This window comes from Narcine bancroftii, chromosome 3 (assembly GCF_036971445.1).
Source record: "Narcine bancroftii isolate sNarBan1 chromosome 3, sNarBan1.hap1, whole genome shotgun sequence".
NCBI lineage: Eukaryota > Metazoa > Chordata > Chondrichthyes > Torpediniformes > Narcinidae > Narcine > Narcine bancroftii.
The window spans coordinates 322,235,032-322,252,566 of record NC_091471.1 but is presented as its reverse complement, the minus strand read 5'-3'; the positions used below and the strand labels follow the sequence as shown (position 1 = coordinate 322,252,566).

General features: G+C 50.7%; 1 protein-coding gene across 1 annotated transcript; it reads right to left on the bottom strand.

The window, feature by feature from the left end:
• Positions 1-689: 689 nt before the first annotated feature.
• tmed10 (transmembrane p24 trafficking protein 10) lies at positions 690-12,795 on the bottom strand. Its single transcript, XM_069923254.1, has 4 exons — positions 12,444-12,795; positions 10,699-10,772; positions 6,133-6,259; positions 690-3,793 (listed from the first exon to the last, which is right to left on the bottom strand). The coding sequence occupies exons 1-4, from the start codon at positions 12,793-12,795 to the stop codon at positions 3,672-3,674; spliced, it is 675 nt and encodes a 224-aa protein (XP_069779355.1). The 3' UTR covers positions 690-3,671.
• Between the last annotated feature and the right edge of the window lie 4,740 nt (positions 12,796-17,535).

The window sequence follows — 17,535 nt, the reverse complement described above, 5'->3', positions numbered from 1 at the left end:
CTGTGCCACCCAATTAACCCACAAAGTTCCCTGCAGTGCCTCACTTACAGGGTTCAGTTTTGGGCTCCTTATCTAAAAAAGGGTGTGCTGGCATTGGGGAGGATTCAGAGATTTACATGAATGATTCTTGGAATGAAAGGGTCGTCATATGAGGAACGTTCAACAGCTCTTGGCCTGAACTCGTTGGAATTTAGGAGAATGAGTGGGGAGGGGGGATCCCCTGGAAGTATTTTGAATGTTGAAACCTGTGACAACGTTGTTTCCCCAAAGTGGGAGAGTCGAGGACAAGAGGGCACAACTTCAGGATTGAAGGGCACCCATTTAAAGCAGAAATGCAGAGGAATTTTAGCCAGAGTGGGGAACCTCTGGAATTTGCTACCATGAGCAGCTATTGGGTGTATTTAAGGCAGAGATTGATAGGAATCTGAATATTCAAGGTACCAAAGATTATGGGGAGAAGGTCAACCAAGGAGCCTGAGTGGATCAGCTCATGATGAAATGGTGGGGAAGACTTTATGGGTCAAATGGCCTACTTCTGCTCCTATATCTTATGGTCTATAAAACTTGGGAGGAAACCAGAACACTTGTGGAAAACACACGGTTCATGGGGAGAATGTATAAAATGCTGACAGTCCGTGGTGGATTCGAACCCAAGTCACTAACCACAAAATAATTCCCAACGTCACATCTGAAGAAAAGTGAATTTTATTCTTACAATCTTGGCACAGAACCCAGTCCCCTGAAAAACGAAGCGCGACACACAGACCAAGCCTTCCCAGTCCGCTGACCCTGCTCACACAACAGCACCCTCCCAACGCCATGGATGGTCAATCTAACAGGCAAATCAAAAGTTCACTTCCCTCGTCCACCAGCTCAAAAGACAACAAACCCCCCCCCTCGGATTGCGCTCAGGTTGGCCCTCTGGGCTGGATCGGGGGGGGTGGGGAAGAAATGTTTAATTGTTTCAAATATTTAAATTTTGACATACAGCACAGTAACAGGCCCTTCTGACCCACTAGCCCGTGCTGCCCAACCACACCCAATCACCCATAAGTCCCCGAAAGCTTTGGAAGGTGGGAGGAAACCCACACAGATGCAGGGAGAATGGACAAACTCCTTACAGACAGTGTCAGATTTGAATCCTGGTCATTGGCACTGCAATAGCTTCCCCAACTATTAGCAAGGTAAACAATTTGGAGGAAAATAATCCCCCTCCAAAAAAATCTTCCAGCTCAACCTCTCCACTGGAGGTGGGGATGAGAGGAGTGACATGCCCCTGGGACTTGAGGTTCACTACCTTGTCGTTAAAAGTCAGACAGTAGTATTGCTTTTGATGGGATAGGATCAGCTTGTTTGGAGGTAGGGACTCAACGATTGAAGGGCCAGGTGCTGTGTTCTGTCAGTAGTGTCACAACCATAATGGAACACAACATTACAGCACAGGTCCGTGGGATGTTGGCCAATCCTGTGCCCAGCGACGCCACATTGGCTCCTTGGCCAGGGATCTGAGAAAGAACAACTCACAACTCATCCACAGAGCATTAGAAATCCTCAACTCTAAACAGATCAAAGGCACAGTGACTCGCAATGACCAATTCTGGTGGGAAAAGAAATGATTCTTGCCTTGTTATTTTTAGAAACCATAAAATATAGTAGCACAGAAACAGGCCCTTCGGCCCATCTCACCTGTGCTGAACTATTACTTTGCCTCGTCCCATTGATCAGGATCCAGACCATATCCCTCATCTGTGGACCTGTCAGAATTGAGCCCCACATTTTCCACCACTTTGGCAGGCAGCTCGTTCCACACTCACCACTCCCTACGCAAAGGATTCTCCCTCCCCCCAAACGTCCCTTTAAACATCTCACCTTTCTCCCCAAACTCTTGGGCCCTTGAGATCTTGTTTCACCTGCCCATCAGTGGAAATGCCTGCTTGCATTCACTCTGTTACCCACAATATTTGCCTGCTTCAAAAGGCTGAAGCACATTTTCTCTTGCCCACCGAAAGGTGAATTTGAGATGTTGCTTCCCCCTGCCCCCACCACCCCAAGCCCCATAGATGTTTTGCTTTAGAAGTTGAATCACAAAAGTCCACAAATCCCTTAAGATTTCTGCACAGGTTGTTAAGGTGTACGGTGTGGGGTCCTTCATTAATGGAGGGATCGAATTCAAAAGCTGTGAGGTCACGTTGCAGCGATATGAAACTGGTTAGACCACACTTGCAGAGTGAAACACGAAAATCTGCAGACGCTGTGATTGAAGGAAAAACAGAATGCTGGAGAAACCCAGCCAGTCAGCCAGCTGTTTGTCCTGCTGAGTTTTTCCAGCATTGTGCTTTTACTGAGAGTATTGTGTTCAGCACCAGTTGCTTCATTGCAGGAAGAATGTGGAAGCTATGGAGAGGGAGCAGAGCAGGATGTTGCCTGGATTGAAGAAAGGTTAGCAAAGCTGGGGCTTTTCTCTTTGGAGCATAGAAGGATGAGAGATGATTTAATAGAGGTTTATAAGATTATGAGAGGATGGCCAGCCAGAAGCTTTTTCCTGAGGTGGGAGTAATGAACACCAGAGGACACCTGTTTAAGGTGAGGCGGAGGAAAGTTTAGGGGAGATGTCAGGGGTAGATTGTTTTTTTACATAGAGAGTTGTGGGTGTCTGGTATGCCTTGCTGGGGATAGAGGCTGGAACAATAGGGGTATTTAAAAGACTCCTAAACAGGCACTTGGGGAGCATGATTGGCGTAGCGGTTATCGCAACGCTATTACAGCACCAGTAATTGGGACTTGGGTTCAAATTTTGCACTGTCTCTAAGGAGTCTGTCCATTCTCCCTGTGTCAGCAATCGGGACTGGGGTTCGAATCGCATGCTGTCTGTAAGGAGTTTGAACGTTCTCCCTGTGTCAGGGATTGGGATTCGAATCCCGCACTGTCTGCAAGGAGTTTGTACGTTCTCTCTGTGTCTGAATGGGCTTTCCCCGGGGGCTCTTCAAAATGTACCAGGGTTGTAAGTTTATTGGCACGGGCTCGTGGGCCAGAAGGGCCTGTTACTGTGCTGTATGTCTAAAATCTAAATGGATACATGAAGAATATGTGTGTAAGGGAGGGAAAGATTGGATTGTTGTGGAGTAGGTTTCCATACATCAGCATGACATCGTGGGCCAAAGGGATTGTCCTGTGCCAGAATGTTGCAAAACTCATGTGCAGAAAGTGAAAGAAACGCCTAGACTGCAGACCGGGAACTGTGGACAGCCTCTCTACCCACAGTTGCTGACTTCCCTACAGTGTTTCCCCAGCCATTTCGGACTCTGCCACGAAGCTGTCGATGCACGGAACTGAGCTCTGGCGAATCTTGGCTCGAACTGAAAGAACTCCTTTGCTTATTCTCCCCCCACCCACCCCCCAACCAGGAAGACCCAAACCCAAGGCGAAGTACTCCCAATGGAGCAAGCCTTTCACAGGACCCAGTGGTCTTCAACTCTGATCATTAATGAACCAGGCTGTTAATTAAAACGTGACCCCTTTTTCAAATACTCGAAGCACTGCATTTAATACAAAGAAACAGTGGTAAATTATCGCTGACCCCATTCCCCCCAGCCCCTCCAAACTCAGACACACGAGGCCTGGCACACACGCACGCTCACACACACACAGAAACACACTTTCTCTGATCACCATTATTCGATGAGTTTCTTGGCCTTGAAGAATCTACGGAGGTAGAAGACTTGCCAGGTGGCCAGGCCAACAAGGCAGCACATGGAGAAGATGCTGAAATACAGGACCCGGGCGCTCGTTGACTCTGCAGAAAGAGAAGAAATGGTCAATCTGCGGCAGAGGCTCAATGGCCGTCTCCCCCACCCCCCTCTTGGACCCCTGAACAAATGGACAGGAGAACCTGGAGCTGACCAGGCCATTGGCGAGGCCAGCCTTACTGCCTCGCACGCCCCTCCTCCTCAGTTCATTGCTGAGCATACACACCATCTCATAGAATCTGTTATGCCAACCTATGCAAACCTACTCCACAACAATCTGAACCTTCTTTCTTCCACACCTGTAACCCTCCATTTCTCTGGTATTCATGTGCCTGTCTAGGAGTCTTCTGGATGCCCCTATTGTTCCAGCATCCACCACCACTAGCCCCTCCAATGCATTCCATTCCATCTCTTTTCAACTTTCCCCCACTAACTATAAACAAACCCTTAAAAACTTTTTAGACGTATGCCGGTAACAGGCCCTTTTGGTCCATGAGTCCGTGCCACCCAATTATCCTTAAACCCCTGCATGTTTTGGAGGAAATTGGAGCAGGTCCTTTCTCCTGGTAATAAACCCTCGCAGACATGGGGAGAATGTCCAAACTCCAGGATTCAACCCACTGTCACTTTAATAGCTTTGGGCTAACTGCTACGCTAACTGGTCCTCAAGTATCTGCTCCTGTTGCCACCCCCCACCAGGAAAATGGCCCAGGCTATCCACTCTATCTCTGCCTCTCATCCTTCATCAATCCAGCGAAAAGCCCCAGCTCTGCAAACTTGGCTCATAAGACACGTTCTCCAATCTATGTAAATCCTGGTGAATCTGCTCTGCTCCCTCTCCATTGCTTCCACATCCTTCCTGTAATGAGTTGACCAGAAATGAACCCCATAGTCAAAGTGTGGTCTAACTCTAGTTTAATAGAGACGTTACATGACCTCACAGCACCTGGACTCAATCCCTGATGAATGCATATGTATCATATGCCTTTTATTAATTTGTGGAGCAACTTTGAGGGACTGTGGACCAAGTCACTGCCTTTGAAGTGGAGTCACAGTCACCCAGCGTAGTAACGGGCCCTTCAGCCCAACTGATCTATGCCAACCAATATGTCCCACCTGCCTGTGTGTGGCCCTGACTTTGGGCAAGACTCCCTGCATTCACCCAATTTGTTCCACTCATGATTTCGTACTGACCATGACATTGGAGCAGAAATAGGCCATTCAGCCCATCGAGACTGCCCCACCATTCAATCATAAGCTGATCCATTTCCCCACTCAGCCCCACTGCATGGCCTTCTCCCCAAAACCTTTGACGCCCTGACTAATCAAGAATGTGTGGTGACCCACATACCAGCAAATGAACTAGCTCCCGAAATGGCGGACGTGCTATGGAAAAGGTGGGAAATTGACCTGCACCCAACACAGGTTTTTATCTGGGCTGATGATGTCACTGATGATGTTACTTCTTGTCCATGTAACAGAAGCAGTAACGTATAAAAACACAGGCTGCAAGAATGGAGGTGTCATTCTTCAACTAGACTCCACAGCGTGTAGATCGACTTCCTTGCATATACATCAACTCAACAATGTGCACATCGATTTCTATAGTAGTGCAGTGTAGAATACTTCACTACACACCTGTCTATCTCTAACCTAAATACACTCAATGACCCAGTCTCCGCAGCTGCCTGTGGTTACAAATTTCACAGATTTTCCACCATCTGGCTGAAGAAATCCCTCCACATCTCTATTCTCACCCTTCAATCTTGAAGTTGTGCTCTGGACTCTCCCACCTTGGAGAACAACCTTTCCACATCTACCCTGTCCACGCCTTTCAACCTTCACAATGTTTCAATGAGATCCCCCCCAAAATCTCCTAAATCCTAACGAGTACAGGTCATGAGCCATAACCCTTTCATTTCCTGATTCATCCTGGTAAACCTTCTCTAAACCCTCTCCAACATCAGCAATTGTGTGCAAACACTGGGTACATTTTCTGGACACCTCCTTCCATGAAAGAGATCAGTAAGATTGAAAGAGGGCAGAGATTTGCTGGGTCTGGAGGACCCGAGTTACAGGGAATGGTTTAAACAGGTTCAGACTCCTTTGCTCAGAGTGCTGGGAGTGTGAAACGAGATGCCAGCTGAAGTGAGGAATACCAGCTTATTTTGACATTCAAGAGTTAGGAGGGGTGTGGTCCAGGTGTCCGTCAATGGGATAGGGCAGAAGATTCTGGCAATGACCAGAGGGGCTGAATGGCCTCTTTATGTGCTGTAGTGTTCCTTGGGTCTCTGCTGGCATTGGACAACCACAAAACGAGAAAAACCAATAGGGCTTGGGTCAGCACAAGGAGACACATGTGGGGACCATGGCCTGGGCTGCTTACCATTCGTGTCCCTCATCTCCTCCTCACGCTGTTTCATGTAGGCAAAGTCATTGACGATTGATTCGGAGAGATCCTCCAACCGGCGCAGCTCCACCTCCAAGGGCTTCAGCTTCTCAGCTTTGGCAATCTGGGGATGGAAGAAGGGAGAGGATAGGGCGAGAGGGGAGGGGGTGGAGGATGATGAGGGGAGGGGAGTGGAAGGGGTGTGGGGGAAGAGGGGTGGGGAGGGGAGTGGAGGGGGTACGCGGGGACATGGCAGGAGGGGGGCACAGGGGGGAGAGAGGGGGAGGTGGGAGGTGGAGTGGGGCGGCAGGAGGGGGGCACAGGGGGGAGAGAGGGGGAGGTGGGAGGTGGAGCGGGGCGGCGGGAGCGTGGTGGGGGGACGGCGGGAGCGTGGTGGGGGGACGGCGGGAGCGTGGTGGGGGGACGGCGGGAGCGTGGTGGGGGGACGGCGGGAGCGTGGTGGGGGGACGGCGGGAGCGTGGTGGGGGGACGGCGGGAGCGTGGTGGGGGGACGGCGGGAGCGTGGTGGGGGGACGGCGGGAGCGTGGTGGGGGGCGGCGGGAGCGTGGTGGGGGGCGGCGGGAGCGTGGTGGGGGGCGGCGGGAGCGTGGTGGGGGGCGGCGGGAGCGTGGTGGGGGGCGGCGGGAGCGTGGTGGGGGGCGGCGGGAGCGTGGTGGGGGGCGGCGGGAGCGTGGTGGGGGGCGGCGGGAGCGTGGTGGGGGGCGGCGGGAGCGTGGTGGGGGGCGGCGGGAGCGTGGTGGGGGGCGGCGGGAGCGTGGTGGGGGGCGGCGGGAGCGTGGTGGGGGGCGGCGGGAGCGTGGTGGGGGGCGGCGGGAGCGTGGTGGGGGGCGGCGGGAGCGTGGTGGGGGGCGGCGGGAGCGTGGGTGGGGGGCGGCGGGAGCGTGGTGGGGGGCGGCGGGAGCGTGGTGGGGGGCGGCGGGAGCGTGGTGGGGGGCGGCGGGAGCGTGGTGGGGGGCGGCGGGAGCGTGGTGGGGGGCGGCGGGAGCGTGGTGGGGGGGGCGGCGGGAGCGTGGTGGGGGGCGGCGGGAGCGTGGTGGGGGGCGGCGGGAGCGTGGTGGGGGGCGGCGGGAGCGTGGTGGGGGGCGGCGGGAGCGTGGTGGGGGGCGGCGGGAGCGTGGTGGGGGGCGGCGGGAGCGTGGTGGGGGGCGGCGGGGAGCGTGGTGGGGGGGCGGCGGGAGCGTGGTGGGGGGCGGCGGGAGCGTGGTGGGGGGCGGCGGGAGCGTGGTGGGGGGCGGCGGGAGCGTGGTGGGGGGCGGCGGGAGCGTGGTGGGGGGCGGCGGGAGAGTGGTGGGGGGCGGGAGAGTGGCAGAAAATGAAGGGGAGAGCAGAAAAGGAGGGACCAGTATGGGGGAGGGGGCGTTGGGGAGGGAGAGGCTCATTAGCCATCCTATCCATCTCTAGGACCTTATCACGTAGCCACGACACCCCATTCTGACTCTGCCCTCCACCCCCTCTCCCCCCCACCCTCACCCACTCTGACCCCAACCCCCTCCAATTCTGACCCCCACCCCCCACCTCGGCCATGTACTCTTCCCCCACCCCCCATCTCGGCCATGTACTCTTCCCCCTCTCCCCATTCCCCTCTTCTCCACCGCCACCCTCTCAGCCCACGCAGACACAAGCCCAGAAACATCCCGCATATGCTGTGGACATGCAGCAGACCGAACAGTGATCTAGCAGGGCCAGTCTGAGAACAAACCCCGTCTGTTCTCCCATCACCAACCCTGCCTCTCCACATGCAGACACACTAGGTCTCCGCTCGCAGACAAGGAGGGACGCCTATCACCACCAGCGGATGCGCCTCCGACTTCCTGCTCAGTATCAACACATGTATGCACCCCACACACCCCAACATATGTGTACACTCCCACCCACTATCCCACCCTCCACAACTCCAACATCCGCATACACACCCCCCACAACCCCAATGTCCACGTACACATAAAACCCACACCCCAATGTACTTGTACACAACCCACACATCCATGAACACACCCAATACCCCTAACATCTACGTACACCCCCCACTCTCCCAACCTCCATGTATACAACTCCCATAACGTACGTATCCACACCGCCACTCACACCCACAATGTACGTGTACACACCGCCCCTCACACAACGTCGTGTACACAAACCCCCACATGCACAATATACATATAACCTCCCCACACCCCCAAGGACCATGTACAAACCCCCCCACACACACACCAAATGTTGATGTACACCTCCCCACATGCCCAACGTACTTGTACACACACTCCCACACCTGCAATGTCCATGTACACAGCGCTCAACATCCTTGTATACACCACCCACACACCCAACGTCCAAGTACACAACCCCCACACTCCCAATGCACTTGTACACAACCCACACATCCATGAACACACCTATCACCCCAATGTCCATGAACACCCCCCCACTCTCCCAACGTACATGTACATCCCTCACACCCCCAGCATCCATGTACATCCCCCAAAATCCTTGTACACACCAATATACTTGTACATAACTCACATCCACTTACACCCCCCCCCCCCCCCCACTGCCAACCTCCATGTGTCTCTCTTTGGCTTGGCTTCGCGGACGAAGATTTATGGAGGGGGTAAAAGTCCACGTCAGCTGCAGGCTCGTTTGTGGCTGACAAGTCCGATGCGGGACAGGCAGACACGGTTGCAGCGGTTGCAGGGGAAAATTGGTTGGTTGGGGTTGGGTGTTGGGTTTTTCCTCCTTTGCCTTTTGTCAGTGAGGTGGGCTCTGCGGTCTTCTTCAAAGGAGGTTGCTGCCCGCCAAACTGTGTGGCACCAAGATGCACGGTTTGAGGCGATATCAGCCCACTGGCGGTGGTCAATGTGGCAGGCACCAAGAGATTTCTTTAGGCAGTCCTTGTACCTTTTCTTTGGTGCACCTCTGTCACGGTGGCCAGTGGAGAGCTCGCCATATAACACGATCTTGGGAAGGCGATGGTCCTCCATTCTGGAGACATGAACCACCCAGCGCAGCTGGATCTTCAGCAGCGTGGAGTCGATGCTGTTGACCTCTGCCATCTCGAGTACTTCGACGTTAGGGATGAAAGCTCTCCAATGAATGTTCAGGATGGAGCGGAGATAACGCTGGTGGAAGCGTTCTAGGAGCCGTAGGTGATGCCAGTAGAGGACCCATGATTCGGAGCCGAACAGGAGTGTGGGTATGACAACGGCTCATGAACACAACCCCCCACATCCCGACAGTGTACCCACCACTCCTCACACCCACAACATACATGTACACCAACTCCCACATCCAAAACGTATATACTTGCCCAACACCCGTGTACACAAACACCACACCCCCCAACGACGGTGTACCCACCAACCCCCATACCCACAACATACATGTACACCAACTCCCACATCCAAAACGTACATATACTTGCCCAACACCTATGTACACTACCCCCGCACCCACAACCGTGTATACATATACCCTACACACACCCAATTTACTTGTGTACACCCCCCACACTCCCAACATCCCTGTACACCTCTCCACATGCCCAACGTACATGAACACACTCCCCGCACCCCCAAACTCCACATACTCATCCCACACACCCCCAACATCCTTGTACAAACCCCCACACAACCACAACCTACTACTCCCCGACACCCCCAATGTACATGTACACAACCTCTACATGCCCAACATATGTGTACACCCCTCACCCCCAAAGTACATTTACACAACCCCAACGTCTGTATACACAACCCCACACATCCCCAACGTCCGTGTACACATGCCCCACCGCAACATCTGTGTACATATCCCCCGCAGCCCCTCCACGCCTGGGTACACAGCCCCCCCCATGTCTGGGTACACAGCCCCCCCCATGTCTGGGTACACAGCCCCCAACGTCTGGGGACACACACTCCCCCCACGTCCGGGGACACACCCTTCACCCTCAACGTCCGGGTACACACCCCCCACATCCATGTGCACATCTCACATCTCCCCACAACCCCACGTCCCGGTACACAAACCCCCACGTCCCGGTACACAAACCCCCACGTCCCGGTACACAAACCCCCACGTCCCGGTACACAAACCCCCACGTCCCGGTACACAAACCCCCACGTCCCGGTACACAAACCCCCACGTCCCGGTACACAAACCCCCACGTCCCGGTACACAAACCCCCACGTCCCGGTACACAAACCCCCACGTCCCGGTACACAAACCCCCACGTCCCGGTACACAAACCCCCACGTCCCGGTACACAAACCCCCACGTCCCGGTACACAAACCCCCACGTCCCGGTACACAAACCCCCACGTCCCGGTACACAAACCCCCACGTCCCGGTACACAAACCCCCACGTCCCTGTACACAAACCCCCACGTCCCTGTACACAAACCCCCACGTTCTTGTACACAAACCCCCTCGTCCTTGTACACAAACCTCCACGTCCTTGTACACAACCCCAACATCCATGTGCAACTCCCCCACACCCCCAACAAATGCAAATCCAACAGAAACCTGGCTCCCCATGCAGCAACTTACATCCTCATAGTTCTTTGCTTCAACCCCGTGTTTGGTGTTTAGAATGATCATTTGATCGGGGACCCGGAAATGACCTGAGATCAGGAGGGGGTGGCAGGGAAGAAAGGGAATGAGAATTAATGAGGGATGGAGATTCCAACCTAGCCTCTCGGCCACCATCCCCGAGCAATGCAACTGATCTCATCGACGTCACTTGGCCCAGCAGCAGCTGAACAAAAAGAACCCACAAACCCAAACTGGGAAGAGTGCAGGACCACGGAGGAAGGAGCAGCACGGATGGTGTAGCAGTTAGTGCAATGTTATTACAGTGCCAGTGATCGAAACCAGGGTTCGAATCCCATGCTGTCTTTAAGGAGTTTGCAATGTTTTCCCCGTGTTAGCGATCAGGACTAGGGTTTGAATCCCACACTGTCCGTAAGGAGTTTGCATGTTCTCCATGTCAGTGATCAGGACTGGGGTTTCAATCCCGTGCTGTCCGTAAGGAGTTTGTACGTTCTCCCCTTGTCAGCGATCGAGACTCGGGTTTGAATCCCACGTCGTCTGTGAGGAGTTTGTACTTTCTCCCCGTGTCAGCAAGCAGGACTGGGGTTTGAAACCCACATTGTCTGTAGAGTTTGTACATTCTCTCCGTGTCAGCGATTGGGACTGGGGTTTGAATCTGTAAGGGGTTCTCCCTGTGTCTGCATGGGTTTTCAAGGTTCTTCCAGAGAAATGTCCTTTTCAGACGAGTGGCAATCAAAACTTCCCTTTTCCTGGCATGGAGGAAACAAAGCGAGTGATTTTCACAAAGCTTCCAGAACCCTTTTGTGGGTCAGCTGAAAGTGACCGCACCTTTTGGACATGGTGTGATGCACTAATCCTCCTTCAAAAGTGACCTTTCCTTTGGTCATGGTGGGGAAATACTCATTCTCCTGTCAGAGAAATCAAACAAATTGCTTATGAGCCCACTAGGCCACTTCAACACGGTATCCCTTCCAAGAGCTGCTGCTCCTGTGCTGTCTCCTTAAAATGGCCCCATATCAATCAGTGTACTGTTTAACACGTTGGTCACTTGGTCTCTGCACCTGTGTATCCCAGGGCCACTTCCTCTCTCCTCAGAAGTCATGAATTTGAGTACATACTGTCCCCAGCCTTGTCAGCCCACAGCTTGATTTGTTCTCTTAAAGTGATAGACCTATCCAAATGAAAATAAACTGGGAGCATGTAATATAGGCCCGCTCTGTGCTGCCTTATTTACATACAATCCCTGGTATGTTTTGAATGGAGGGAGGAAACCAGAGCCACCAGGAAAAACCCAAACAGATACAGGGAGAATGTACAAACTTCTTACAGGCAGTGTGGGATTCGAACCCTGGTCCTTATCATTGGCGCTGTAACCACTACGCCAACAGTGCCGCCTTCAAGTGCAAGTTTATTACGTTCTTCCCGAATGTCCTTGTAGGATTTCTCTGGGTTCTCCAGTTCACTCCCACACTACCTTCCTCCCACCCCTACCTCTGCAAAGGTTAATTTATGTTTCAGTTCATGGGCCTTTTAGACTGCTGCGTCTCCAAATTAATTATTTTTCTGAAAGCCATTCTAGCTTTGCAGAATCTCCTGCATTCTGCTCGTGAACTGCCACCGTCGGCCTGTTACGTCCAATGTTGTGCAGAGATGGTGCCTTGCTCTTGCCCCCTTACCCATCACTGCTACATTGCTGCGAACCTAGCCCCACCTGCACCTTTTCCTTCCCTCATGGGACCCACCTGTCGGCAGCCGGCTCTCAAAGCAGATCTCAAACATGTCGTAGTCGTCTGTGGTGAAGGCGAACTTGCCTTTGCTCGCCTCCTCCTTGGAGTACAGGATGTGGCCAGAAGAGTCCGTAACCTGGGAGAGAAAACCATCAAAAGGCGTGATGTCCCAGTCTCTCCCACAACTGCCCACAAGCCCCACACTGCCACCAACCACCCTGCTCCACGTCCACACCAGATGGTTAGCAGCAGCACCTTGATTGAATGGTAGATAGAATTTAATGCAGAAGAAACTGAGGTGTTCCATTTTTGGAAGTCCATTGTGGGTCAAGCAGAAAACAGCACTAACAAAGGCCCTTCGGTCCATCAAGTCGGTGCCATACTTTTATTCTGCCTTGGCCCAACTGGAAAAATTGGCTGAAAAATGGCAGATAGGGCGCCACACTGTTGCAGCACCCGCGATTGGGACTGGGGCTTGAATTCCATGCAGCCTGTAAGGAATATTGTACATTCTCCCCGTGTCTGCGTGGGTTTTCCCCGGGGTGGAACAGGGGGATCTGGGGATACAGATACACAATTTCCTGAAAGTGGTGTCACAGGTAGATAAGAGTTGTAAAGAGAGCTTTTGGCATCTTGGCCTTCATAAATCAAAGGACTGCTATGGTAAATTTGATCACCTACCTACTAGAAGGATATCAATAAGATTGAAAGATTGCAGAGAATATTTATTAGGATGCTGCCAGACTTCAGGAACTGAGTTACAGGGAAAGATTAAACAAGTTAGGACTTTATTCTCTGGAATGTAGAAGAATTAGGGGAGATTCGATAGAGGTATTTAAAATTATGAGGGGGTAGACAGAGTAAACATAGGTAGGCTTTATTCCCACTGAGGGTGTGTGAGATGCAAACCAGAGGAGATGTGTTAAGAGTGAAAGGGGAAAGGTTTTGGGGGAACTTCTTCACACAGAGTGGCTGGATTGTCGAACGAGCTGCCAACTGAAGTGGTCAATGTGGGCTCAGTTTTAACATTTAAAAAGAATTTGGAGAAGTACATGAATGGGAGAATTATGGAGGGCTATGGACTGGGTGCAGGACAGTGGGACCAGGCAGAATAGTAGTTTGGCACAGACTGGAAGCCATCTAGGTGGACAGGTGCATTGTACCTTTCAAGTGGAGTCACAGATAGACAGGTTGGTCAAAAAGTGATTCAGCACTTTGGCCTTCACCAGCCAGAGTATTGAGCTCTGAGTTTGGGAGGACATGATACAATTGTACAAGATGTTGGTGAGGCCCCAATAGGAGTATTGCGTTCATTTTTAGTCACTGTGCTACAGAAAAGAGGTCATCGAGCTGGGAAGGGTGCAGAGGAGATGGCCCAGGATGTTGCAGGGAGCTGGTGCCTTGAGGTGGAGTGCAGGAGGATGAAGGGTGATCTCACAGATCGGGTGAACGCACAGAGTCTTTTGCCCAGAATTGGGGAAATCGATAGTCAGGGGACATGTTTAAGGTGGCGGGGGGAGGGGGGGGAGGGAGGGGAAGAGGGGAGAAAGAGGGTAGATTTAACAGGAACCTGAGGGAAGACGTATTCTCCACACCGAGGGCTCTTGGAGGAGGGGGTTGAGGCAGGGACTATTGCAACTTTTCAGAAAACAAATTGGAAGGATTCACAGATAGGATGGATTGAGAAGGACATGGAGCCAAATGCAGTCAGGTGGGATCTGTGTGGGTGGATCCACGGAGAGGTTTAGAGGGACATGGGGCCAAACACAGGCCATTGGGTCTAATGTGGGGGAATGTGGATGAGGGTAGCGCAGTGGATGTTGTCTATATGGACTTCAGTAAGGCCTTCGATAAGGTACCACATGGAAGGTTAGTTAGGAAGGTGCAGTCTTTAGGTATAAATTTTAAGATAGTCAAATGGATTGAACATTGGCTGAAAGGGAGAGGCCAGAGAGTGGTAGTGGATAATTGTCTGTCAGGTTGGAGGCCGGTGACCAGTGGTGTGCCTCAAGGATCTGTATTGGGCTCATTGTTGTTTGTTATATACATTAATGATCTAGATGATGGGGTGATGAATTGGATTAGTAAATATGCAGATGATACTAAGATAGGTGGAATAGTGGATAATGAAGAAGGTTTTCAAAGATTGCAGAGGGATTTGGGCTGCTTAGAAAAGTGGGCTGAAAAATGGCAGATGGAATTTAATGCTGATAAGTGTGAGGTGCTTCATTTTGTTAAGAAGAATCAGAATAGGACATACGTGGTAAATGGGAGAGTATTGAGGAATACAGAAGAGCAGAAAGATTTAGGAGTAACGGTACATCGTTCCCTGAAGGTAGAAACTCACGTGAATAGGGTGGTGAAGAAGACTTTTAGTATGCTGGCCTTTGTCAATCATTGCGTGGAATATAGGAGTTGGGAGGAGATGTTGAGATTGTATAAGACGTTGGTGCGACCTAATTTGGAGTTCTGTGTGCAGTTCTGGTCGCCTAATTATAGGAAGGATATAAACAGAGTGGAGAGAGTGCAGAGAAGGTTTACCAGAATGTTACCTGGGTTTAAGCATCTAGAGTATAGGGAGAGATTGGACAGATTAGGTCTTTATTCTTTGGAGCGTAGAAGGTTGAGAGGGGATTTGATAGAAGTATTTAAGATTATGAAAGGGATAGACAGAGTGGATGTGGATAGACTATTTCCGTTAAGAGGAGGAAAGATTAAAACAAGAGGACACGAGTTAAGAATTAAGGGGCAGAGGTTTAGAGGTAACATGAGGGGGAACTTCTTTACTCAGAGAGTGGTAGCCGTGTGGAATGATCTTCCGGGAGAAATAGTGGCGGCGGAGTCAATTGTATTATTTAAGAAAAGGTTGGACAGGTATATGGTTGAGAAGAAGATGGAGGGTTATGGGCATTGTGCAGGGAGTGGGACTAGAAAGGGGTGTTTGGTTCGGTGCGGACTAGAAGGGCCTAATGGCCTGTTTCCGTGCTGTAATTGTTATGTTATGTTATGTTACATTTGGAAACATTGGATCAGTTGAGTTCAGAGGGATATGGACCCAAACACAAGGCAGTGGGACGGTGTGTATGGGACATTTTGGGCTTACCACCATCTCATTTTATAAACCTTTCCAAGATCCCTGTCCTCTCCTGATAGATCAAGCCTTCTTCTACCACCAGCATTCTTCTCTGCCTCATGAGAACTGGGTGCTGCTTGACCAGGTGGTTGAGGGGCAGGGATTATTTTTGTTGATAAAATGGTGATGATCTGGAGGTGTCGTTGGTCAATTTTTTTGATGGCCAGGTGAACAAAGAGCACAGAAACGAACATCGAACATTGCAGCATATTGTGCTGACCTTATATTCCTACAAAAATAGTGTAGCGGTTAGAGCAAAGATTGGGAATGGTGTTCAAACCTTGCTCAGTTTATAAGGAGTTTGTATGCTATTCCCCATCCCCCCACCCCCACCCCCCCACGGGTCTACGTGGGTTTTCCCCAGGGGCTCCAGTTTCTTCCCACTCTTCAAAACATACTGGGGATTATAGTTTATTGGATGTAAGGTGGACAGCATGGGCTCGTGAGCCAAAAAGGGCTGCTGTACCATGATGTATGTCTAAATGTAATTTGAACCATTCCCTTGAATCCTCCATTTTTTCTTCCACATGTGCCTGTCTAAGTCTTTTAAATGCCTCTACTGTTCCAGCCACCACTACCACACCCAGCAAGGTATTCCAGGCACCCACAACTATGTTAAAAAAAACCACCCCCAATATCTCCCCTAAACTTCCCTCCCTCCACTTTGTACCAATGCAAAGCCAATTGTGAAAAATGCAAGGCGATGTATTTTATTCTCTAGTAAAATTTGGATATACAGTGAAAGGCCAAGGAATATACTGAGGAAACTGTACACACATTCATGGCTCTCTGAATGCAGCAGCACAAGGTGGTTAGGAAGGGGTGCAAAACACTTGTTGACATTAATCAGGGTGTACATTAATCAGGGTGTCGCATACAAAAGCACTAATGTGACAGATTATGTTATATTTTGAGATAAATTGCGGCAGGTTTTTTTTTAGTGTAGGTCACATACAAACACTTCAAAACAGATCTCAATTAAAATGCCAGAACTCTGTTCAAGCCAGACAGTTCAGGATCCAAGTGCCTTTGCAAAAATTTTGAAGGATGCCTATAAGGACTTCACCAAGTAGGTGTTAATTGGACATGCTGTGGAGTAATGGATTACTGTTTTAGGAAAGCAACAGATGAATGACTCAGAAAATTAGGTCCTGAGTCTCATTCTGTCTGAGTGCAGTTAGCTGTTCTGAGAGGGTTATGTGGCTTTCTCTGTGAGAGAGAGAGAGAGAGAGAGATGAGAGAGAGAGAGAGAGAGAGAGAGAAAGAAAGAGAGAGAGAGTGTGTGAATTCAGCAGCAAGCAGCTGGGACTGGAAGAGGACAAGCCTGCAAGCTTATGGAAAAACCCAATTTGAAGATGGTTGCGAGTTTAGTTCAGCCTGGTTAAAGCCCTTGTGGTCATACAAGAGCTGCATGTTTCACAAAATAAGTGAAACAAAAAATAACTCTGTGGTGACCTGAAAGAAAGAGGTTATCATCTGGAAAACTCTGATGGGGCAAGCTTCTTCAGCACGACACTGAAACGGCTGATCGGAAGGAATTAGTTTGTGTCCAACAAGCAACAAATCTCTCTCTGAAAACCTGTCAAGAACCTTTCTGAGCGGTAACCATTTGCCTTTCAAAAATGAAAGCCTGGTGAAATACATAAATGTTCAATTCTGTGCACAGTACTAGTGAATTTGGAGGAGTGAGAAGTGAGATTGGACTGTGAATCAAAGAAATTTCTGAACTTACACACACACTTACATATATGTGCACTTAGAATTAGAAGGGGGTTTTATTCAATATTTTCATTTGTGGTGAGTGATCTGGCTCTGTTTTCTTTCTATGATTATGTAGGATAATTGGGCTGTAAGATGAGATCGGAGTGATCAGCGTGGTTTAGCTATATCTGTAGGTTTTTTAAAAGTTTTTTTTTAAGTTTTTTTTAATTCAGATTTGTTTTTTCTCTTTTTGGGGTTTTTTTTTCCTCTTTA